Source organism: Ciconia boyciana, chromosome 18 (genome assembly GCF_034638445.1).
Source record: "Ciconia boyciana chromosome 18, ASM3463844v1, whole genome shotgun sequence".
Classification (NCBI taxonomy): Eukaryota; Metazoa; Chordata; class Aves; order Ciconiiformes; family Ciconiidae; genus Ciconia; species Ciconia boyciana.
The window spans coordinates 5,405,901-5,429,100 of NC_132951.1; the positions used below are offsets into that span (position 1 = coordinate 5,405,901).

The following is a 23,200-nucleotide window of genomic DNA, read 5'->3' on the forward strand; positions in this document are numbered from 1 at the left end:
GTGCTTATTTAGTGCTATAACCAACTTGCACTTAAGTTTAATGAAGATTGCCATGTCTGAGACTCTTGGTAAAATTATGGGAATTCCAGAATTTTTAGTGGATGACACAGTTTTAGATTTTATTGTAGTTCCAGATGACAACTGATTTGAGTTTACTTTCAGCTTGTGTTAAGTCTTAAGTATTTCTTAAGATTAGATTTACTTAATGGTACTGTATGGTCTTAAAAGTTTTATTCCCTTTCTGAATGTATTCCTTTCAGAGAAGGTAGTAAAATGAGAATCATGGAACTGCCCTTTAATAGCGTGGATAACATAGTGAACTGCTGAAAGGAAATGCTTTAAAACACATAGCAGGCATCAGATACTCTTTTGAAAGGTTTTGTCTTCATATACTTATATCCTAAGATAAAGTGGAGTTTCTGAATCACTTCTGAGTGACAATATTGTCAGTACTGAACAGGAAGTTCATTAGGCAAAGTGCTTGTTCAGTGCAGGAGCGGTTGGTTAGTACACTGCTACGAAGGCTAGGAACAGCTTCTATGGGAACAGAATTTTGTTATGTAAACTTGAACTCCATCTTTTGGCATGCTGTCCCTTTTAATGATTTTTATAAGAATCCAGGTCCTAAGACTTTAGGAACACCTCCTGTTTTTGAAAACTGAAACTGTGTCTAATCTTAAAAAGTTGGCGGAAAATAGTACCTGGATAACCATACCAGTTGTTTACTGTTTTCCTGCGATATATTTTTAATCAACTTTGAGTGACAATGTCTTAAATGTTCAGTATTTTCATACACACAGAGTCTATATTGTTATAGATAGCTGAGGAAGGCATATTAAAGGAGATTTCCTTCAGTTAAACAAGCTGTTTGAGTATCGTGTTCAAATAGTTGCATGCAAAGTTTACGAGTATGTAGCCATGATTGAGCTGCTTTATGCATAGAAAACCCAAAGAAAATGGAAGTCTTCTGGGTGTTTGTTCTAGATAGTCAAATCCATGACTTGGTAGAAAGCTCTTTTTCCTGAGGCAGTTGATTCCCTGGCCTCTTATGAGCAGGATAGAACAAGCTCTACAATTTTAAATATGATATCTTTTCATAGGCATGTTTTATCACTGACAGGTTCTAATAGTCCCATGGTCAGTATCTGAAAAGTGAAATCTGTGTCTTTGCCAGTTGGCTTTCTTATAGTTTAAGTTAGTTGTGTCTATAATGATTTGTATTTCTTTTTAGGACAAAATCTGAGCCGGAGTCAGACTACGATGATGACATGGTTACTTGCAGTCAGATTGTATATAATTATAACACAGAAAAGCCTCAAAAGGTATTAAAAAATATTTTCTTTCCCTATTCTTCAAACTCTGATCACTGAATTACACTGTCAGTTTAAACCATCTATAAAATACGGAGGGGGAAGATACCTGTTTCTACGAGTAATGTTGTAAAGAAAAAATATTAAATAATGTATGTCACTATTGTGTGCCTTAAATAGCAGCCAGTCTGGTCACTTCTTGTTTACCTGGTACTTTCAGGCTGTAAGAGGAAAGAAGAGTATGTTTGTGAATTAGGCAGAGATGGTATTAAAGCCCAAGAACTCGTATGAAGACTGAAACAAACATTGGTACCTCAATGAAAACTCTGAATTCAATTTAAAAGAAAAGTTACTGATTGAGTTCTTGTATTTTACTTTTTGTTTCTCAGTATTCTAAACTAATATACCGAGTGTGGAGTAATGAGGTATGCATTGATGTGCTTTCAAATGCTAGACCGTGCTCAAAAATGGCACCATTTTTTTCTTGTTATAAAGCAGAAGAATCATTTGTGAGTGTGTTCTCTTGATGTTGGTGCATTGTGTTTATGAAATGTCTTTTAAAGGCTTTAAATGTATATTTGATTATCTGAGGTTAAATTATGTCAGCATAACATCATCTTTGGAGGGTTTCACAATGATTTGTAAAGGAAGTACTACTTTACACTTATTTCATAAGTTACATTTTAGGAAATGAGTTCCTTATACTGTGTTAGTTTGATCTTTTTTTTTTTTGCATTTTTTAAATTTAGATTTTTGACTTACATAAGGATGTAAGAGGTGCTATCATTTAATCAACTTATATTTGAGAGAAAGTAACCTTTATGGCTAGAAAAAAACCTGGCAGATTGAACTGTGCAAGTGTGCATAGTGAGGATGATGTGTGCTGAATTTATTTTTCAGGATACTGGATGGAAGACGGCCATTTGTCCGGACTACTGCCCCAACATGTATGAAGATATGCAGACACTGGCTAATGTGCTTCAGTCGGATATTGGCAGAGAGATGCGTGTCCATCACAGCACGTTTCTGTGGTTCCTCCCTTTTGTTCAGTCACTTATGGATCTCAAGGATTTGGGCGTAGCATATATAGTAGAAGTCATTCACTACCTCTGCTCGGAAATCAAAGATACTCTCCATGAAAGAATCCAGCAGTGTGACAAAATCTCTGAATTTTTTCTCCTGATCTTGGTGTCCATTATTGAACTACACAGAAATAAAAGATGCCTGCATTTGCTATGGATTAGCTCCCAAGAATGGGTGGAGGCAGTGGTGAGATGTGCCAAGCTTCCAGCTATAGCGTTTACCCGGTGCACTGAAAAAGCATCTGGACACTGTGTGAGAGGTTCATCAGCAATATCTTTACAAGCTTCTAACTCTGTGCAGCACGCCTGCGTGCAGCTGATACGCAGCCTTCTTAAAGAAGGCTGTCAAATTGGGCAGCATGCTCTTTGCAAGCAATACCTAGACAAACTCAATCTTCTTCTGCGAGGAAATCTATCTTTAGGTTGGCATCTGAACATCCAGGAAACTCAGGAATTACAAACGTGTTTAAGGCATGTTATAAGAAGTATAAAGGACAGAGCATTGAATACCCCCATACCTGTAGGAAACAATGCAAACTCTACAACTTTGCCTACCATTTCTATAAAGCAAGAGAAGAGCGCCCATGGTGATGGATGCAAGATGAGTGTACATGGCAGAGATGACCGTTGTTCACCACTTGCTGTCACATCAAAGGAAGGCGGAGATGAAGATTGTCAAGAGAACCCTTTCTCTAGAAGAAAGAGTGCCTGGGAAGAGGAATGTAGCGATGCATCTAAAAGTTCAAGATCTTGGACGTCCACAGAAGGCCTCATGATGAATAAAAAGGAACTTAATGACTTGACAACTCAGGAGTATGTCTGCCCACAGAACTCTTCAGCAACAAAAGTATGTGGGAAAGCTCAGGAAAACAGGAACAATGGTTTTGTGGCAGGGAAATGCGATACGGGTAATCAGTGCTTTAATCCAAATGCCCAGCATTCAGATTTCAGAAGAGGCGGAGAGTTGGAAAACAAATGTGAAGCAGGACCCGTAACACCAATGCGTCCGGCTGCTCAAACTCGTATTGGTTCTCCAGAACATGTTTACAGCTCAGATGTAAAGGAAAGCAGTATGTCTCCCAGTTCCTCTTCAAAGTTTAAAGTAGATGTGCATAGACTCGCAAATTTGAAAAACAAGGTACAGAAAACTGAATGGCTCTCAAAAGTATTGCAGCCAGCGAAGCCACGCGACTTGAAAAACTGCAGTTCAGCAACAAGTGCTTCAAAAGCAGAGGTAGAGCAACTTAAGTTTTGCACTGGCTATCTGTGTACAAGCAAAGATTGTCATAAACATCAGGGAGTGAATACTGTGTGTGAAAATGAAATCTCTGTTGATACTCGATCTTCAAGGACTTGTGAAAGTACACGGGAGAAAAGTGTCAACAGTGCTTTTCAATCCAAACTGGTCCCCACTAAACAGGTATCAAAAGAAACACCACTAGTTTGCTCTAGCTCCTCTAAAAATGAACCTGGTATGCAGGAAAATGAAGGTGACGGTATTTTGCTTTCAGGGATTAGTGATGCCTTACTGAAAGAAGCATCCACTGAAGAAAAATCAAGTTCATTGTTGAAGTCTGTGTTTAAGAAAGACACTGACATGCAAACTTCAGACCGGGAACAGCCTAATTTAAATGACGTGGTTAAATATGACTGTAAAGGTCAAATTTCAAAGACATTTTGTATGGATAAAACTTCAGCAAATGGTCGTGTTCCATCCAGCTCTGAAAACAAGAGGGATATGTCCAACCCTGCTTCTCAGATCAGGCCACTGTCAGTGAAGTGTGAAACAAGTGACAGGTTGCTCGAATTTTCAGAGTATTTCAAGAGAGAAAACAATTCAGTGAGGAAGAAAGAGGAGGATTTTGTGAAGATGGTTTCTGAAGATAATGCTTTAACAGACTCCCAGGTTGATAGAGAACTCAGTAAATTATCTTTAGCTGCATATGCCAAAAGTGTCAATTTTTCCTTTGATTCAAGCCAAGAAAGCTCAGTACATCATAATGTATGCGATATTAAAAGGAAAGTGAAAGGTGCTGTAAGATCTTCCAGTGATGGCCAAAGTACCAGCTCTCCCTGTGACGCAGATTGCCTTGACAATAAAGTCATTATAATTTCAGACTCTTCTGATGAAGATGATGATGTGGCTGACAAGGAGGAAACAAAAAAAATTAATGAAAATGTGTCCCCTGAAATGCAGCCTTCAACTTCCAGCTGTGTTTCTGATAGTGATATCAAAACAGAATCAAAGAAGCCAAGCTCTCCCTTGTCACTGGAAGACTGTGAGTCTCAGTACTTTGAATTTGAAACAGAAGTTGATGTCTTTTCAGTTTGGCAAGATACTCAAGCATACAGTACGGAAGCAACTCCAGAGTATAAACAAGATCATGTTTCAACATCGGTTGATGGTAATTCGGGTGGCTTACTGATTGATCACACAAATGACTGGGGTTATGATGTGGATTATGTAAGTGATGATACTGTGGAAGAAGAAGCAACCTTGATGGAAAAGCAGGTAGGAAATATTTCTCATCAGAAAGAAGCTGATAATACAGAAGAAGTAACTAGTTCAACACTGCAAGAATCTATTAGTAAGGGAAATGCAAAAGATCAACTGGAGAATTTTGCAGACAAAGGTACTGTTGCTAAAGACTTCACCCTGGACTCAAAATTGACTGAACCCAGAGCATCTACATCTAACATCTCATTAGCTTCAAAATTGGCCCTTAAGAAAAATAACACGAGCCCACGGAAGAATATAGCAAAATCTAAGGTAGCAAGAACTATTCAAAGAAGTCCTAAAAAACTTCCTGTTCTTAAAATAGCACAAAATAAAAAGCTACTTCAAAGTACATCAAAAAATTCTCAACCTGGCAGGTCGATGCCTGCTGTGGTTCCTCCAAGGAAAGTTCGGCAGTATCCTGCACCCGCATCAACTGTAGAAAAACTAGGTCTGAAGAAGGCGCCCCGCAAAGCGTGTGACTTATCCCAGCGCTCTTTAGAGCGTGTAGCACAATTGCGCAGCTATGGTAAAGCTGCTGGGAGAGTTGCAGTTGCACCGAAACAGAAGATTAATGTAATTGCTCCTCAGAATTTGTCTATAAAACATAATAAAAAATTGCTAGCCTGCCAAGACCTTCAGTTTTTAAGGCAGACAAGGCCCAAAAAAAGTGTCAGGATGAAAAATCGTGCAGGAAATTCTGAGAGTAGAGTCAAAGTTGGCAAAGTGGATGCAAAATCTATGAAACAAAAGCCTAAAAGTTTTGACCTGGCATCTGTTGAAAGACCTGTTGAAAACCAAAGAGAGAAAAAAGGGGAGGAGACTGTTTGTCCCTCTGCCAGCGAGAGAAAATTTGAAAGCTCCTCTGTGGAGGAGGAGACGTGCGTCTCTAAAATGCCTAGTTCTTCAGACTCAAACAGAAAATCAGAGGATAACAGTATGCTGGTTCCTCCTGTACCTATGGATTCAAGTCTCTCTTCTGCTGCACTTGTTGGAGATGATAAAGATGAACCTTCAAGAAAAGGTTGCGTTGTCCAGCCTGAGAGTGAGAAGACAACTTCAAAAGAAAGTGGGTCTAAACCAAATGAACACAGTGAAGATGATGATAATCTATTTTTAACTCAGTTAGATCCTGTGGATATGGAATTATGTTCCGAGGAGGGCAGTGTTCAAGATACTACTATAGCTAGTAAAAACCCAGAGGAAATGGATACTGCTGAGAGCCTTCAGCAGAATGAATCCTCGAGTATTGTGAAATGTAAGTACAAAGACTGTATGGAAAAAGTGGAAAAACTAGGAGAGTACTGTAGTAAGCATTCAGCCGCCAGCTCAGAAGCAGATCACTTGTTTGCCAAACCTTCTCTCCTGCCACCTTTTAAAACAAGAAAGCCTTCCACTACCAAAATTTTCAGCTCACCAAGTTCTTCACGGAATGCAGCCTTCAGCAAAGATCTTGAAGATGTTAAAAAGCTACCGCCAGCTTCAAAAAGCAAAGTGAATGCAGCGAAACCGGTGGCAGTCAGGCTACCAAATGTGGCTGTGCCAGTAGGAAATCAAACATGCAAGTCTCCAAGTTTCAGTAATGTACCTCAACCCCATATTTCTAATAACGTTCTCCAGTCGCAAAACAGACAGAACAACAATGCGTCAAATATTTCCAGAAGGCCTGGCCGAGAAGCATCTTATTCTTCCTTTCTTGGTGCTCAGCAACATGATCATAGTATTTTTGTTAATGAAGTCCTGAAGTGGACTTATGAAATGTTCGCAAACTCCAGCCAGTTTGGACCTCCACGTAATCTCTTGCAGTCTGTGGTAGCCTCTGTTCCTGTCCGATTTCAGGGATACAATGACTATTTTAATACATTTTTCCCCTTGATGATGCTAAATGCCTTTGAAACAGTAAGTAGCTATCTGCCTCTTGGTTTTTTCTCATCAACCCTAGTAAATTTTACCAAGAGATTAAAAACTGTTTTATGTCCTCTATTTACTTCTGAAAACGTTCAGATACAGATCTGAAGAGAGGGATGATTTGGGGGAATAATCTAGACTGTTGTGTTCAAGATTGGGAACTGTCAGTGTATTCACCTCAGTGAAGCTTTTTTTTTTGGTGTGTGTCCACAATAGCATGCAAAAGGAGGTGGTTCCTCTTTCTTTATAGCATATAAAGCTTAAAGCAGAAATCTTTGTTTAAGAAACTGAGGTCTTTCAATGACAGTGTCTGTAAGAAGAGGGTAAGAATGTAATGTTTTGATTTATGGTGAGAACTTATGTGGGAGGGTAGGTTAATCTGAGAAGTATTTTTTTTCCAAACAGCTTAACTTCAATAGTTTATACTTTAACAGTGAGAAAATGCAGTGTTCCTTCAATTAAAGTCTGTATGCTTTCAAGTTCAGTCATTGCATCGCTTCTCCCATAGGAATAAGGTAGAAAATGAAGTCAATAGCAGGATAATACTGGTATTTTAAGGTGAAAATGCAATCAGGGGAACCCACATTTGTTTTGAAGAGCTTTGTAAGAAAGTACATGAAATGGGGGTGGGTGAGGAGGAAGCACTTTCATTTGCCCTGTGTGTGTGTTTAATGTGTATGCATATATTAAAAAAAAGAAATGAATAAGACTCTTCAATGTCTTGTACTTGGCAGTCTGTTAGCTTTCTTTTATTTCTGCTTAGTATGTTTGCCCTTTGAGTCATGATAAGCTATTCTTCTGATAAGCTAAACCCTTCAGAGTATATTTACTTAGCTTTTACTTCCCAACATGTAGCTGGCACAAGAGTGGATAGAAAACCAGAGAGTAAGAGAGAAGAGTTACTACTTCTACTTACAAAACTTCTATGCTGACTTGAATACAGCAGATTTTATAGGTAAGAGGGGTTTTTTTGTTTTGGTTTTTTGGTGTTTTTTTTTTTTTTTACAAAACCCTCTTCTAATTTTCAAGTAGACAGTGCCTTATAATGAGCTAGCACTTACAGGTGGAAGTTTTTTTATTTGCTTTAAATACAGAAAGGGTCTTGAATTTGCTATTGTACAGAATGCACGTTACAGAAATACGTATTTTGCAGGGAATTTGTGCCTTAAGTGTTCAGTACAAAATTATTTGACTGCTGTCAGAATACTTTATCTTGCTCATTCGGGATTTTGTTTTAGCTTCTTTTGGTAAATAAAATAGTCCTTGACTTGCTCTATTTTTATACAGTGCTATGTTCAGTCTTAATGCAGGATGGAGTTAAAACTCTTCCTAGTTTTTTGCTATAGCTTTAAAAGTTAACAGATGGGTGTTACTGAAGTACATGCAATATGTTAATGGTAGTACTTCTATAGTCAGAAAGTAATTGTAACCATTTTCATTTTAATGTTCTAATTTTAAAATGTATTTTGGGTAGCTCATTTTCGCGAAAGTGATTTGGCAAGGCAGCTTCATCCAAAGGAGGATGACTTAATCTTTTTGGTGGTCCAAAAGAAAAAAGACACCTTTAGGGAAGAAAGCGAGATGGAGAACCATATAGTGAGTCACGTTGGTCTTGTGACACGATTTTCTCGTGCATCTGGCTGTTTAACTAGTAAGTAAACGGGGTTGAAATAAAAATGGGATTCTTCTTGGTACTGTAAAATGCTTCTTCATAGCTGGCTGTTGATAGTAGTAATATACCACTTACCTCGGAGGAAATGGGGTTGTTTTTCCACATGTCTGTTCCGTGCTAGAAGCTTTGTAAAAAGCCAGGAACTGAAGCTGCAGGCCTACTTTCCATGCATTTTTCTCGGGTCTTCCTTCAATACAGATGTTAATGCTTTGTGTAAGAACAGAAACTAATGATGAGTAAGTGCTCTGCCTACGCCTTTAGGAGGGCGTTGCTGTGAGATATGAAGTGCCATGAACTTCAGTGGTCTTACTGACTAAAATTTTCACTATCTTCTGGAACTGAAGTTGTGAATTACCAGGATTACCAAATACCAAGATTAATTTTGCCTGATTAAAACAGTGATCTGAGTTGTTTTACAGAGCACTGCTTTTTTGTTTTGTTGTGGGGGCCGGGGGGGGAGGTGGGGGTGATGTGGTGTGTGTTTGGGTTTTTTGGAAAAATTAGTTGTTGGCTCCCTAATAGGAGGCAGCACCTGGTTCTGGTGAATTCTTTGAGTGACCTGTTTGAATATCTTCCAGTTAACAATTTGGATATTCTTTGACTTAACAACTTGTGTGCTTTGTGTGGTGTTTTTCTTTCCTCTCCCCCCCTCCCCCAATAGGACAAAAGGAGCAGCATACAGTCTGTCATCTTTCTGTGCAAACTCGAGGCAATTTGTCATTCTTCATAAATAAGCAAGTGAAGTGTGTGGTGGTTGGCTCCCTGGTGACCACACACCGAATGTTCAAAGGTCTACTACTATTGAGCAGGAGTCCCCTGGCTAAACCCATCATAAATCCAAGTTACAATGACTTCTGTCCCAGAGATTTGCCTGTAGCTTCAGAAAGTGCTGTAAGTCCTGCAGCTAGAAGCGATAGTTGGGGATGACAAAGTGGGCATTTGGATCTCATGAGTTTTGCAAAACTGGTTTTGCATGCTGTTTTTTGAGACGACTGAGTGCAAACAGACAAGTTTCAAAAGCACTGAGGCACTGTGCTTTCCAGAGGTGGTTGATTGGGTGGATAGAGAGGAGTGAATTTGCTCAGGTGTTTCTGCTGTATTGACATACATACTAGTAGTGCACTTCAAGCAGCTTTCAATTTTTTTTCCTTACTGGAGAGGTGTCTGTTCAGGAAATAAGGTGTAGTATGGAAAAGGTAATGCAAAATAAAGGTGTGTAGAGTAAACGAAACCTACATTACAGCTTTCGAGTCAGGATTGGGCGTGCATCTAGAGCAGACCTAGAATCAAAAGCTTCCATGCCCTTCAAGTTTTTAAGTCATAGCTAGAGGGGTGGGGGACATTCTGAAAATATCTAAACTGAACATGGAAGGTTTGATCAACATTAAGTAATTCGTTATTTTTTCCCCGTCTGTTCCTTCAGGCATCGGATATGAACGAATACAATGAAGGTCAAAAGAGAGCCATTGAGACAGCTTATGCCATGGTAAAGCAACATCCAGGGCTTCCCAAGATCTGCCTCATCCACGGACCACCTGGAACAGGGAAATCAAAAACTATTGTTGGACTTCTGTCTCGTGTTTTGAGAGAAGTAAGTGAATGTGATGTGATGTTATGTTCTGGTGTTTGGTTTCCCAATGGAAGTCAATGATAGCTTAAACTAAATGGAAGTGTTGTATTAGTAATTAACTGGGGTGTAATTCATTAAGCTGACTTAATTAAATCTGTACTGTATAGGGTGTAAAGGTGGAAATAATACCTTTTGGGCATCTTGGAAAACACTTATTTCACAGAACTTAAAGTAAAGTCAAGAAAACATGCACAATTGGTAGTATAAACACTTGTTACATAAAAAACCCTTAACATTTTGATGTATTAAAGAATGTTATTTGGCCTGTCCCATTTAATGGTTTTCATATTAGCATGCAGTAGATTCATCAAGTACATCATTGTTGAAAGGAATTTATGCAAATAGTATTAATACATTTGACTACTTCTTACTCCATGTAAGACATACCTTAAGAGATATTCAAGTGCAATAGTCCCCATACTCTGCGTGCTGATTAAGATGAGCGTACAGTCTGGCTTTTAAATCACAAATGAAAACAATCTAAAGAGTCTGTTTTGGTTTATTGTTAATTAATCTACAGAACACTAGGAATGAGAAAGCAACTCAAAAAACAAATTCCAAGATCAAGCCAAACCGTTTTCTGGTTTGTGCACCATCAAATGCTGCTGTTGATGAACTCATGAAAAAGATCATCGTTGCATTTAAGGAAAAATGCCAAAACAGACAGGAGCCTTTGGGTATGGTTTATTTTCAAATTCTGTTTATATGTTAAATAGACAAAACCTGAAGGAGAAACTAGAACAGTGGATTACATATAGTAATTATATGCTACTCTAAGCAGCTTTTTTCTCTTGCAGAACATGACTGGTACATCCTCATACTGTTATTGATTTTAATGTGCTTTTCTAAAAGGTGTATCGTTTTTTTTTTTTAAATGAATTGCACGTTCTCTTCATATAGACATTGACCCTTTCCTCATAGTGTTAGTTTCAGTTCACTGGTTTTTAAGTACCCCTTAAAGATTTGAACACAAGACTGTTACCTTGATTTTGAATAAAATTCGACTTTGCTGATCACGCTAAACAGACTGATGAAAATTTTGGCAGGTCAGAACCCCTCACATCTCTTTCTCCTCCTGTTTTGTGACTAATGGAAAGTAGATGAATTCTGAACAAGGCATCTAGTCTGTGGTGGGGAAGAAAAATCTGCGTTGTAACCAAATGTTAATTTGGAATTGACTTACTAGCTGCGTTACTGATGACAGTAATTTTCTAACTTAGCAATTCTGTAACTTTTAGATAAATAAGCCTGAGAATAAGAGGTAGTTCTGGTAATTCAAATTAATATTCTTAACTGTTAGCCACCACTAAAACATAGGCAACATCTTTTTTTCTATTTTTTTAGAGTTTAGAATTACTGAATTTTTTTGTAGCTGCATTTAGAGAAGTACAAGTAAATTGTTGCAAAACCCTGAAAAGCCTTGTTTGATATCCATGATGTTTAAATTTTTTTTCTCTCATACCAAAGCGCAGAGATGATTGGAGCAATCTAAAAGTATTTTGACTCTGATCTTGTAAACAGGAAATTGTGGTGATATCAAATTGGTGCGACTTGGTGCTGAAAAGGCAATCAACAGTGAAGTCCGGGGATTTAGCTTGGATAAGCAAGTTGAACATAGAATGAGTAAGTAACATGCAAATCAGACTTTTCTTCCGTCGTCTTTAAGAGCTTGATGATGTTTTACATGTGGGACTATGTGTCCTTTAAGAAGGAAGATTTGGGAGAAGATTTTTCTGCAACAGTACTTCATAAGCATTGTTTTTCTCAGTCTTAATGAGAAAGTGTCAGCTTACATATGGCCTCAAATCTAAGCAAAACCAAAGAAATAAGCAAGATGACTTCTTGTTTGTTTTTTTAAAGAAATTATAATAAATGCATGTTAAAGCCATCATTTTTAAACAATGCGGCTATGCAGCATTTGAGAGCTACCTTTGGCACCAAGTCTCATTATCTTCATTTTACAAGATAAGACCTCAATAGAAGAAGGGAAAATGCAACAAAAAATGAGTTTGTCCTTGATAACTTTAGATGCATGACTGAGAGCAAGTGTTATTGTAACATAGTTTTTCTATTCCTCTTGTACGTTTTCCTTTGTTTTATTGTAGAACGAAAGCCAGCTGACTGTGACTTGGATATTCAGAAGAAAAAAGAAGCTCTGGATCAACAGCTGGACATGCTGTCTCGTCAGCGTGCCATGCACAGATGTGAGAAGAGGGAGGTAGTAAGATAATAGTATTTTTAATCCTGTTGTGGTGGTTTTGTATTCGTAACTGAATCCAAAGAGTAAAGAACTCTTTTTTAATGCTGTCTCTGAGCAGTAACTTTTTTCACCTGCTTTTTCAACTAATGGAAGTGTTAGTTAGCACCATGAAAGGGAATGAGGACCTTTACATCAGTAATTTTCTTTGTTTATTTATACTGGTATTTTCAGCAGGTCAGTCATGCCACTTCTTGCTCTCGTGTTCAGTAGTCTTCATTTGCTTCTATCACCAGCATAACCATGTTTATAAAACTTAGTGATTTAACTTGGGTACTTGAAAGCTCTGTTTAACTGAAGTAGTAAGATAGCTTGCAGTCTGAGATTTTTGGGATATGTGTTGCACTTGAAGTTTTCAATATTTTGTCTAAAAATTTGGCATTTGTGCTCAAATTACAGATTTCTGATGGTAAACTGCTTTCTCAGTTGCACAGAAATTTAAAGTCTAGTGTTGTATGGAAAGTCTAAATATGTCGACCATTTTCTAAGAAACTGATCAGCTTTTTCAGACATATTTTATACTAAAAGACAGTCTGAACAAATCTAAATGTCTAGGAAATGAATTAGCGTGTGGGAGGAAAAAAGGTATATGGGACGTGTTATTTATTCCTGATATTTATGTGGTTTCTCTTCCCCCCCTGCCCGCCATCTAGAGTCAAATGTTAGATGATGAAATTGGCAGACTTTCCAAGGAGAGACAGCAGCTTGCTTCTCAACTAAAGGAGGTAGGAATTTATCTTTAGGGCAGCTCTTTAATAAACCTCAGCTAATCTGTTTATATACTTGGTATCCTTTAATTGTGGTGGAGATTTGGTTTTGATGTGGCTGTGGGAGTATTTATAAAGTAGTAGGTAAACAGATAAAAATCATAAGCTGAGTAAGTTATGGACAGCATGGTGTGAAAGCCAGGTGTACTCTGGCTGTATATTGCAAAAAAAACCCCCCAAAACCAGCCAAAAAAACTGATGGGAATATTCCTTTTTACAGTTAATTTTAAATGAAAAGTATATTTAGCAAAGAAGGTAATAGAAACATGTATGTCCTCATGTTCTAGGATGTATCTTCATCACCACTTTCATGCCCTTACAGTCCTACTCGGACTGAGATACTTTTAAATGTTCCTAAGTAAAGCAACAGCTGGAAGAGTTTTTTTGTGTGTGTGGAAAGAGATAGGTTTGAAAGTGGAAATAGGCACTGATAGCAAAACCAGTAATTAAGGCTGAGTAGCACAAACCATGAGATGAATAAAGGTTCATCTTTTAACAAATACATGCTGACTCCTAATGGTCGTGGAGGCTTGGAGTCACAAATATGATGGCAAACTAAACTTTGCTCACAGTTACTGTGTCTAGATTGCGTAGCTGTACAGATAAAGGAATACTTCTTTCCAGTTTGCCACCTCAAAGGTGGTGTAATTTACAGTGAGAGTAACATTTCAGTTAAGCCAACTTGTGACTTTGATTTGTAATAATGGAGGTAGTTTTGTTGGGTTGATGTGTTATGCATGGTCTGTTTGGCAGTTAGAATTGTCCAGGCGGTTAGAAATTGCTCTAAGGTGGTTCAAGAAAACTAAGAGGCGACATGGTGTCCTGTTGTACTTGAAGGTTCGGGGGCACTCTCAGAAAGTACAGGCAGATATCATCTTGGAGTCCGACATCATCTGCTGCACGCTGAGCACAAGCGGAGGAGGTCTGCTGGATTCTGTTTTTTGGCGGCAAGGACTTGATCCTTTCAGCTGTGTCATTGTGGATGAGGTCAGTAAAGGTATTTAGAACTACAGCATGTGCCACCTCTAAAGGTCTGCCTTGTTCTCTGCTGAAGCTACTTGTGATTGTTTGGCTGCTGGTGTAACATATTGTGGGTTGACTGCCCCATCCCCACCTTTTAACTGATAACCAGGCTGTCCTGCCATGTAGAGCCCTAAGAAGAAACAGTAACTTTTAATTGCTTCTTTTTCTGCCTTGTTTGGTGCTTTAATGGCAGACGGCTTTTACTTAAAAATCATGGCTAAAGTGTGGTTCTTGCTATAGAGGTTTCCAGATGGTTGGGTTATATTTGTATCTGTTTGGAGAGAGTTCTGCATATTTAATAATAAAAGAAAAATCTGTTTGGAGTTTTTTATTAGGGAAAAATTATCTCTCTCTTTTTTTTTTTCTGTTTTAAGAAGCCTTAAAAAGCATTTCTGAGTTATTCTGGCTCTGTTACAGGAAATTTAATATACTTTGAAATTTAACATATTTCCCTCTACTCCTTTGCTTACAACTTCTACTTTTTGTCCTGTTTGCATATACAAAAGGCAGGGCAGGCCTGTGAGGTTGAAACACTGATTCCACTGATCCATCGCTGTAATAAACTTGTCCTTGTTGGAGATCCCAGACAGCTCCCTCCTACTGTAAAATCAGTAGTAAGTGTTCAAACTGTATTTTTTTCATGCTATATAGTATAAGAACAGTATCTATAGAAAATATGTTTAAAAGGAAAAAAGGTGCTTCAATGTCAGATCATGATGTGTATCAGTTAATAACTTTTGCCCTGCCACGTTTAGTCTGTTTTGTGGAGACCTTCAAATGCTGCCTTCAATACTGCCTTCAAATGCGTGAATAAGGCTAATACAAATGTGAGTGCAACCTCTACAGACTTTCCTGGTGTAGCTTGAAACAGATTTCATGCGCCATTAAGAACAGCTATGGCAACACAAACTTCAGTGCAACCCAGCACTTGGTTTGTGATGGACGTTGTGTTGCGGCAGGCTCTGTTATTTCATCGTGTGAGCTTCAGTCAGCGTCACATTCCTTCAGGAACGGAGGATGAAGACTACCTGTTTGTCTGGGGACTTCCTCGCCCTATAGATGTGTTCTAAGGGTGAACATATAGGAGCACTTTCTTGTATCCAACAGTGAGGAGGGCTGTTTTAAACATCTGATAAAGAAAGGAGGAAAAACAGAGTGGCTCCTCTAGAAGGGTAAACTGTCTGGAGGCTGTGTGCTTGTTTAACGAGATCCCACCTGGAAGATCTTGCTTTTCGTTATTGTTGATGTTTTTAATATTTTACTATGTTGTGACTCACAAAGGAAAGTTGTCTTGCTGAAGACTACATTGCCAAAAATTCAGGTTTATGCAGGTGATCTTTACTGAAATAATAAGTAAAGAACAATAGAAATAGAATAGAAATAGAAACAAATAGAAAATTGAAGTGCAAGTAGTTGTCATTTTGTCGGTGACTTAGAAGTTTAAAAGAAAATACCAAATAGTTTAAAGTCCAAAAAGCAAATTCCTGTCCAGAAAGCAAATTCCTGTCATTAATTTGGGACCTAATTCTCCAGAAGTCAATCTCATGTTTTCCCTCTGGCAGAAAGCTCAGGAATATGGCTACGATCAGTCCTTGATGGCACGCCTGCACAGACACCTGGAGGAGCAAGTGCAGAAGAACATTTTACGAAGCTTACCAGTTGTGCAGCTGACTGTGCAGTACAGGATGCACCCTGACATCTGCCTCTTCCCATCCAATTACGTTTATGGCAGGACTCTAAAGACTGACAAGTGAGTAGCGCTCTGTTCTCCTTTCTGAGCAGGTGGTATTTCAAAGAAGCTTTTTCATATCAGGATATTCTTTTGAGTCTAAAAATTCTTCAGGTTGTGGGGAGAGGAAGATGCTTAATGGGAGAGAACTTGCATTCCATCTCTTGCTAGTGCTGACTGTGATAGAGAAGTTAACTAGATCACTTAAAATTGAGCATACTGACTGCTCAGAGTTCATTTTCAGGCCGCAGTATAGGCAGGTACCAGTAAAAATTAAGGACTCTGGCAAAAAAAGCTGAAAGTTCTGGTATTTGATAACCATTGTGTAAGTAAATGAAGTATCAGTTCTTAGGATTTCTGTATGGTTACCTGGTGATAAAAATGTTATTTACAGAGCAACAGAAGAGAACAGATGTTCTTCAGAGTGGCCATTCCAGCCCTACCTTATTTTTGATGTAGGAGATGGTCGTGAGGAGCGAGACAATGAGTAAGTCCTGCATTCTGTCTACTCTGCCAAGTTTTAGATTTGCTGAGAATTAATTACCTGCAGAAGAGTTGTCTTCTCTCCTTTATTGTTCCCAATATGCATTAAGTAGCCAGAACTGCGTTTTCAATTTGATTTGATTTAATTTTACAAAAAAAAGCAGGTGTTAAGTGTTTTGTGGTTTGGTTTGGTTTTTTTTTACCTTTGAAACTAGTTTTAATCCTGGGTTGACTGTCTGCTAGATGTCAGTGAATGCCTACAGTCTCTGCTAACTCTAGTAACAGTTTCTGATTCCCGATTTATTTTTTTACCAGTGACTTTCCTTTCACAGCTGCGTGCTGAAGTAATGCCAGAAGGTGGCAGGCTCAGTCCTCCCTTCTGCCTGTTCCATAAGGAAAGCAAAGCTTTGTAGTTTTAAGGGAATGTGAAGTGCAGCCTTTCACTGCTAACGCTTCTTATTGTTGCTAGCCCCTCATCAGGGCCTGCTTGCAAAGTTCTTTGAGCCTCTATGTGAAGGGGGCTGCAAAAGTTCAAGACGGGGGCTTTGACTGGCAATCCCCCTACAAATTGGGCTGAAGCATTGAATTTGAAAGAGTTATCAAACTTATTCCTGTAATATTTCTATTCTTCCTTGTTCAGCTCTTTTAGTAATCCTCAGGAGGTGAAGCTGGTGATGGAATTAATTAGAACAATTAAAGAAAAAAGGAAGGATCTGGGTCTTCGTCGCATTGGAATAATTACCCCGTACAGTGCACAGAAGAAGAAAATTCAAGAACAACTGGACAGAGCGTTTAAGAATAACAGGTAAAAAACCCATGAGTTTTCAAATGGGATTTGGCTCTTGCATTTTAGTCCTTTGTTTATCCTCTTAAAATAATGGCAAAAACTCAAACTTTTTTCTACTTAGTCATGCTTTTAAAGGGGACGTGCAAGCCTTCTGCTTAAAACAGGCATGGCCTCTTTGTACCATTTCTTAGTTATTACTTGTATACATGCTTTGATTATATTGCTGTTCTGAATAAAGCTGATTTAAAAGAAGACCTAAAATTCCAAGCTACGTGGACCTGAACAGCTTTTCGACAATGATGCTGGCCTCAGAAAAGCAAACTTAGCTTTAGGTTCATAGACTGAATCTTTTCATACACTGAAGCAGAAATCACCCTGAGTTATTTTGACAGCTGATCATTAAGGATAGAGTTTAGGCCATTTGCATCAGTGTGTTGCTTGAAAATTAAACTAATATAACTTAATGGCTTGCTAATTATTTTGTCAACAGCCCAGGAGAAGTGGACACAGTGGATGCATTCCAGGGACGTGAGAAAGACTGCATCATAGTGACGTGTGTCCGGGCAAACAGCACTAAAGGGTCAATTGGGTATGTTTCTCTTCAGTGATTTGCAAATTCCATTTCCAATGACACTCCAGATATAGTCATTATATTTTTAATATGACCAGTATGAAAGTTGTTAGAGAACAAGTCACTACAGCCAGCAAATTAAAGGGTATCGTACTGCATGAATTAATGTTACAGGCTTGAGATCTCTGAACGAAAGGGACATGGAAATGCTAAGTATTGTGTTCTGCGTTGCATGCTGATGAATTTGCATGGCTGCCTTAGCCTGTCAGCTGTTTCTGTTTGGCAGGATTGGTCTTGGGAACTTGGCTCTTTGCATTAGTATTGCAGCAGTTGTTTTTCTTGTAGCTTTTTATATATATTGTAACTTTCTGAATGCTGCTCTCTTAAAAGGAAATCCATTTTCTGTGGCTGTCGCTATGCTATTAATATAGCATTCTGTAAAGGAATTGTTAATGAGTTACATATGTCTCTAGGAGTGTGGTGCAGATGAGCTGGATCTTTGATTTGTAGATGAATGCGCTTGTCTTTTGGGTTAGGAGGAGATTTGCAGGAAGTCTTGATTTGAGATAGGAGATTTGATAATTTTATATGTTTTTTTCCTATCTGAAACAGAAGGAACTAGCTACTGGGCGTGCTGTTTACCCCCAGGCTGCTATAGTAGTTGTTGATTTGTTTCTTTAACTTACTGATCATTTTTGTTTAAAAAATGGTAGTGGAAATATGCTGCCTTAGTTCATTGGCTTTCAAGTTAAACTATGGGAAGTCTGTTCACGTAAACAAAAATCTTTGTTTCCACATACCAGGCTTCACTAAGCTACTTCTGTTTCTCTGATACTAATTTTCCAATTGCTAGCTGAACGGCTTTTAATTGTGCTGATCCACGCTACTTTGGGAAGCGAAAGAATCCAAATCGTATGGTAAACAACAATGATGCTTTTTGGAGATTTCTTAATCTAGTTGATTGAGTTTGGAAACTGAAGGCAGCTAGAACCTGCCAGTTCTTTTGGCTGACACGGGACTTAACCTCTATCTGTTCTTTTGGAAGAAAACTTTCCAGCTTACTGTGCTGAAGGCTTATATATTAAAGCTTTGGCAGTGCAATGCCTTAGAAGCTGCACATACTGATGACTTGGACATCTCTGTTGCAGGGTCAGGTGTCATTGGCAAGGTGTGATGCGAAAGTTTGCATCACCCTTGCCTATGATCTTGTAGCTAAGCAAAGTATTTTGGTCTCCAAGGTTGCTAGTCCAGCATTAAATTTACTCTGAAAGTAATTTGCAAAGGAAGGAGAAAATGCTCCAAGAATTAACAACGGATTTTTTTTTCTCCTTTCCTGAGAAAATAATCTTCTCGTCTTTCAGTTTTAAAAGCTGTTAGGAATATTTAGTAGTCTTTCAAGATCCCTTTTTTCCCTCCCCCCCAAGACCTAGAGAACTAGGATATCTGTGCTGCCGGATCCACTCCCCTGGTCTGCTTCGTGTCTGTCTTGTCTTTTTTTCCTGCACTTCCCAAATTTTCTGGGATGGCTCTGGGGCTTTTGCAGTCTTTACTGTGGGGGTTGTGTATTTGCTGAAGAGCAAGTCTCGGTGCCATGACCACAGCACCAGGCATTGGTGTTGGACCTGTTCAGAGGAAGTTGTACAAAGACCTCACTTTGTATTGCAAACTTTGTTAGTATAGAATAAGCTGTGCATTTTGGGACCTTTTGCATTAGAGAAAAAATAGTTGATACTAGTTTCACAAACCTTTTTTGGAGTTTGGAACAGAAATCAGAAATCAACCTTTTAAGAATACACTAAGCATTTGTCGGTTTAGGTTTCAGTATGTTGGTTTGTGATCCCACAAAACCAGACTAGACAGTCTGATATTTTCACTATGAAAATTTTCTTCTGCAAGCGTATACTTCTCGCTCTTGAAGCATGACGAAGCAAAAGTCTTCCTTCATGTGCTTCCAGTGCAGGTCACCTTGAAAATAAAATATTCATGTCCAGAGTTCAGTATTTCAGTAGAAAATTTTCCCATTAATCATGCCAACTACTATTAATCTATTTCAGTTCAAGTCAAAAAGAAGCTTAAAGTCTTGATAGGTGAAGTGAGGTTGATGTCTTCTGTACTTTGAGGAACATTTAAGGAAGCAGTGGTTGGCATTAAGAGGGGATTTGCTCTAAGAAAGGAAACGTCAATGGCAAGAGCTGGAAAGAACTGGAATTCCCTGCAAGGAGTCAGAGTGATGAAAGAAAACACAATTCATGCAAAGCTCTTCATTTAAGGCAGGGCTGCTGCAGTGGGATCTGGGAATGGGTCATGAACTGCCTCCTTCTTTGTAACTGCTTCTGTTACCTTTGTTTCACCGAAATTGAATATTATCTCATTTTCTCATAACATAACACTTAAACCTCGTGGAAGAAGTAGTTTAGGAGCTTAGTTCTGTCTTGTCACCTAGGTTTCTGGCAAGTCTTCAGCGTCTGAATGTTACAATTACCCGAGCCAGATTCAGCCTCTTCATCCTTGGAAGACTGAAAACACTCATGGTAGGTACAGTGTTAATCAAATGATCTTCTGTGATCCACCCTTTTAGATCACATCAGGGTTGGGGAAGTCAAAATCATCCTCAGGCTGCTCCAGTCTGTGAAAGGGGACGCTTTTCTAGTGTATTGTTAAATTAGTACAATCCAGGCCTCTGAAGGGTTCTCTTTGAAAGCTTGGGCTGTAACTGTCATACAGGCTTTAAAAAAACAAAACTGTTTTCCTTGCTTCCAAGAAGGAAAGTTAGAAATTACTCTCACAATATTTTTAGTAACTAAATTGTAACACAGTCCTTTACAATTCAAGCGTGGGGGTTGCGAAAAATCTTCTCTCTACTGGTAAGGTAGGATGATGGCAGTGATACTTTCCTGCTTGATGCTTACTGTTGCTCCAGCTATTGCAATTGTTACTGGATACTTGAGCAAGGAAAATGATTTAAAAAAACCAAACCCAAACCACCTCAAAACATTCCCCTGATCTTCATATTGTTTTTGACGCTACTTTGTGTAGTCATGTGGTTTCTGAGAATACTCTTTGCTTGTGCTCTTTGCAAGAGGTGTTTCTGAAACAGGACTACGTATTTGGGGAACTATAAAGGCCCACTGAATGTGTAGGGAGTGCTCTTGAATAGACTTAATGTCTTACAGTACTTGATTTTTAGTCTTTTTCCAAGGGTAGGGGGTGTTAGCTGCACCACTAGAGGGCATTAAAGCCATGCTCCTGTTTCTCTCTGTATGAGAGAACTCTTCTGGCCTTCATAAATGCAGAAACTGTCATTGTAAGTAGTAGCTCACTGATGGTTGAAAGTACCTTCCCTGGGTTACAGCAGCCAGAGTGCCTATTGCTGTTTTGCAAGTGAAACATAAGATTCTTCTGTTCCAGAAGGAACATAACAGTGGTTTCCATGACAGTTGTGTCAGGTACCTTGATTAAAGAGGTTGTGCATCCTCTGACACCTCTGTCCATTTGGGTTGATTTCTTTCTGATAACTGTTTTCTTTTTTGGCGGGGGTCTGTTTTTTTCTGTTTTTAAAGGAAAATAAAGACTGGAATGAGTTGATTCAGGATGCTCAGAAAAGAGGTGCCATTATCAAGACATCAGAAAAAAGCTACAGGAAAGATGCTGTTAAGATTTTGAAGCTCAAGCCAACAATACAGCCTCCAGCCATACCAGGGATAAAGGCATCTCCTCTGTTGCAGGCTGCTTCTTCCAGTAGCAGGAGGGGTGAGCTTGCAAATCCAAGGGAGGCCAGCAGCCCATGGGAACTCGCTGCTGGTGCTGGCCGTGCAGTGCCACAAGGAAGCAGAGGGCCCCAGCAGCCGCAGGGGGCTCAGCCTGCAGACTTCAGGAGAGGCAGTGCCTCCGCACCCGTGGAGGCAGCAGCGCTTCCTGATCGAGAGAAACCGCGCGATCCAAGGCTGGCAAGTATGGCTAGTAGAACTGAAACAAAAGGGAAGCAGCAGGCCTCAAAAGATAGCAATCGGTCAGCCCAGAGCAATCCAGGATCAACGTCACAGCCAGGCCTCCATGTGTCTTCAGCTGCCAGGGATCAGATTTCCAGAACAGAAACTTCTAAGAAGCCCCAGGAAACAATGAGACAATGCGACGTGCCTTCCACGTCGCCTTATGCAGCTTGGCACAAGGGTTACTGGAGATCTTCTGTGTCGAAAAGCAGTTCAAAAGCCCGCAGTGAAGGAGGTCAAAGTAGCAGCAGTAAGCGGAACGAAGACTATCGTGTTTTAATGAGGAGAACATCAGAGGAATCACCAGAGAACACAGAATCAAGCAATGCCAAGCGAAGAAAGACCTCTCACTGACTTTAGTATTGGCTCATTACTGAAAATCTATTTCCAGATTTCTGTCTAGCAAGGACTGTATTTTAAATTATTTAGTACACATGGAACTCCCTTATATTGATACCAGTACTATCAGTAGATTCATCTTTTTCCCATCCTGTCCCTAACGGTGAAGAAGACAACTGACAGTTGATAGCTTTGAGCTTTTGAAAAGAAAAGTTGGGTAGCTGCATTGCTTGGAAGAGCAGTGAATTTTGTCATCTAGGAAGTTAGAGTTGTAAATGTTTAACATGTAATGTATATTTGTACAGTATAAAAAATTATTTTAAGATTTAATTTGGCAAATATATAGCTTCTTGTTTCCTTGTACAAATGCTAATTTCTTAGTGATGTAATTTTCTATGAAGAACCAGAGCAAAGCAAAAAAAACCCCAACCAAAAACAAAAAAACCCAAACAAACACCCCCCCCTCCCCCAATAAAAAAAACAGCCAGACTTCTCTTTCCCTTTGCACTAGTAAGTCTAATTTATTTGATAGCAAAGAGTGAATGTTGAAAATGTGGTAGCAGTGATTCTTCCTCATGCCTCAGGAAAGACTGAAGGCAGATGTACATTGGTTGAATTGAGAGAATTCTACTTAATTTGTATATTTTATTACCTGTTTTTATAGGAACAGAAGAGCTTTCATTTATGCAAATGTGCCTTGAGTTTTGCTCTTGCTGCTGCTTCATCAGTTGGAATCCTTTTCTTGTTGCACTGGCAACACAAACTGCAGATTAAAGCCTACAAGGTCTGTTTGGTCCCTGTGAGTCCATGTGACAAATAATCAACAGCACTGTGGAATCTCGGTCAAAGATCTGGTTAACACTTCCTGGTAATGACACTTGAGTTTCTTTGTTATAGAGCTTTTGGAGATCTACAGAGATAAAAAGGGCAAGCAGTTCATTCTAGGTGTTATTACTGGATTCTTTCCACTGTGTTGATGAAGAATATATAACCAGTAAATTGGGGTGGGGGGAAAAAATGAACTATTTTTAAGAAACCTTCTTCTCATCATAACATTTCACAATAAAAGTGGAATTATTTCTACTAAGAATGCCTTTGGGTCACTGTGAAGTACCACTTTCTTTTTCTGGAGCACGGGTCTGTCTCCAGGAGGTGA

The 23,200-nt window shown here is 39.0% G+C and overlaps 1 protein-coding gene across 5 annotated transcripts in view; it reads left to right on the forward strand.

Moving 5' to 3' along the window:
* SETX (senataxin) overlaps nucleotides 1-22,846 on the forward strand; it is a 30,940-nt gene extending 8,094 nt beyond the window's left edge. For 4 of the 5 annotated variants that reach the window (XM_072882769.1, XM_072882766.1, XM_072882767.1 and 1 more), the window contains 18 exons: nucleotides 1,232-1,322; nucleotides 2,211-6,788; nucleotides 7,653-7,752; nucleotides 8,272-8,448; nucleotides 9,131-9,360; nucleotides 9,893-10,060; nucleotides 10,620-10,776; nucleotides 11,621-11,722; nucleotides 12,205-12,320; nucleotides 13,010-13,081; nucleotides 13,961-14,110; nucleotides 14,653-14,760; nucleotides 15,709-15,896; nucleotides 16,270-16,362; nucleotides 16,999-17,163; nucleotides 17,636-17,734; nucleotides 20,160-20,247; nucleotides 21,277-22,846. In XM_072882769.1, coding sequence (XP_072738870.1) covers nucleotides 1,232-1,322; nucleotides 2,211-6,788; nucleotides 7,653-7,752; nucleotides 8,272-8,448; nucleotides 9,131-9,360; nucleotides 9,893-10,060; nucleotides 10,620-10,776; nucleotides 11,621-11,722; nucleotides 12,205-12,320; nucleotides 13,010-13,081; nucleotides 13,961-14,110; nucleotides 14,653-14,760; nucleotides 15,709-15,896; nucleotides 16,270-16,362; nucleotides 16,999-17,163; nucleotides 17,636-17,734; nucleotides 20,160-20,247; nucleotides 21,277-22,059 — 7,465 coding nt within the window. In that variant the 3' untranslated portion in view covers nucleotides 22,060-22,846. The remainder of the gene's footprint in view (nucleotides 1-1,231; nucleotides 1,323-2,210; nucleotides 6,789-7,652; nucleotides 7,753-8,271; nucleotides 8,449-9,130; nucleotides 9,361-9,892; nucleotides 10,061-10,619; nucleotides 10,777-11,620; nucleotides 11,723-12,204; nucleotides 12,321-13,009; nucleotides 13,082-13,960; nucleotides 14,111-14,652; nucleotides 14,761-15,708; nucleotides 15,897-16,269; nucleotides 16,363-16,998; nucleotides 17,164-17,635; nucleotides 17,735-20,159; nucleotides 20,248-21,276) is intronic. The other variant, XM_072882770.1, reaches the window with a different exon arrangement.
* The last annotated feature ends 354 nt before the right edge of the window (nucleotides 22,847-23,200 follow it).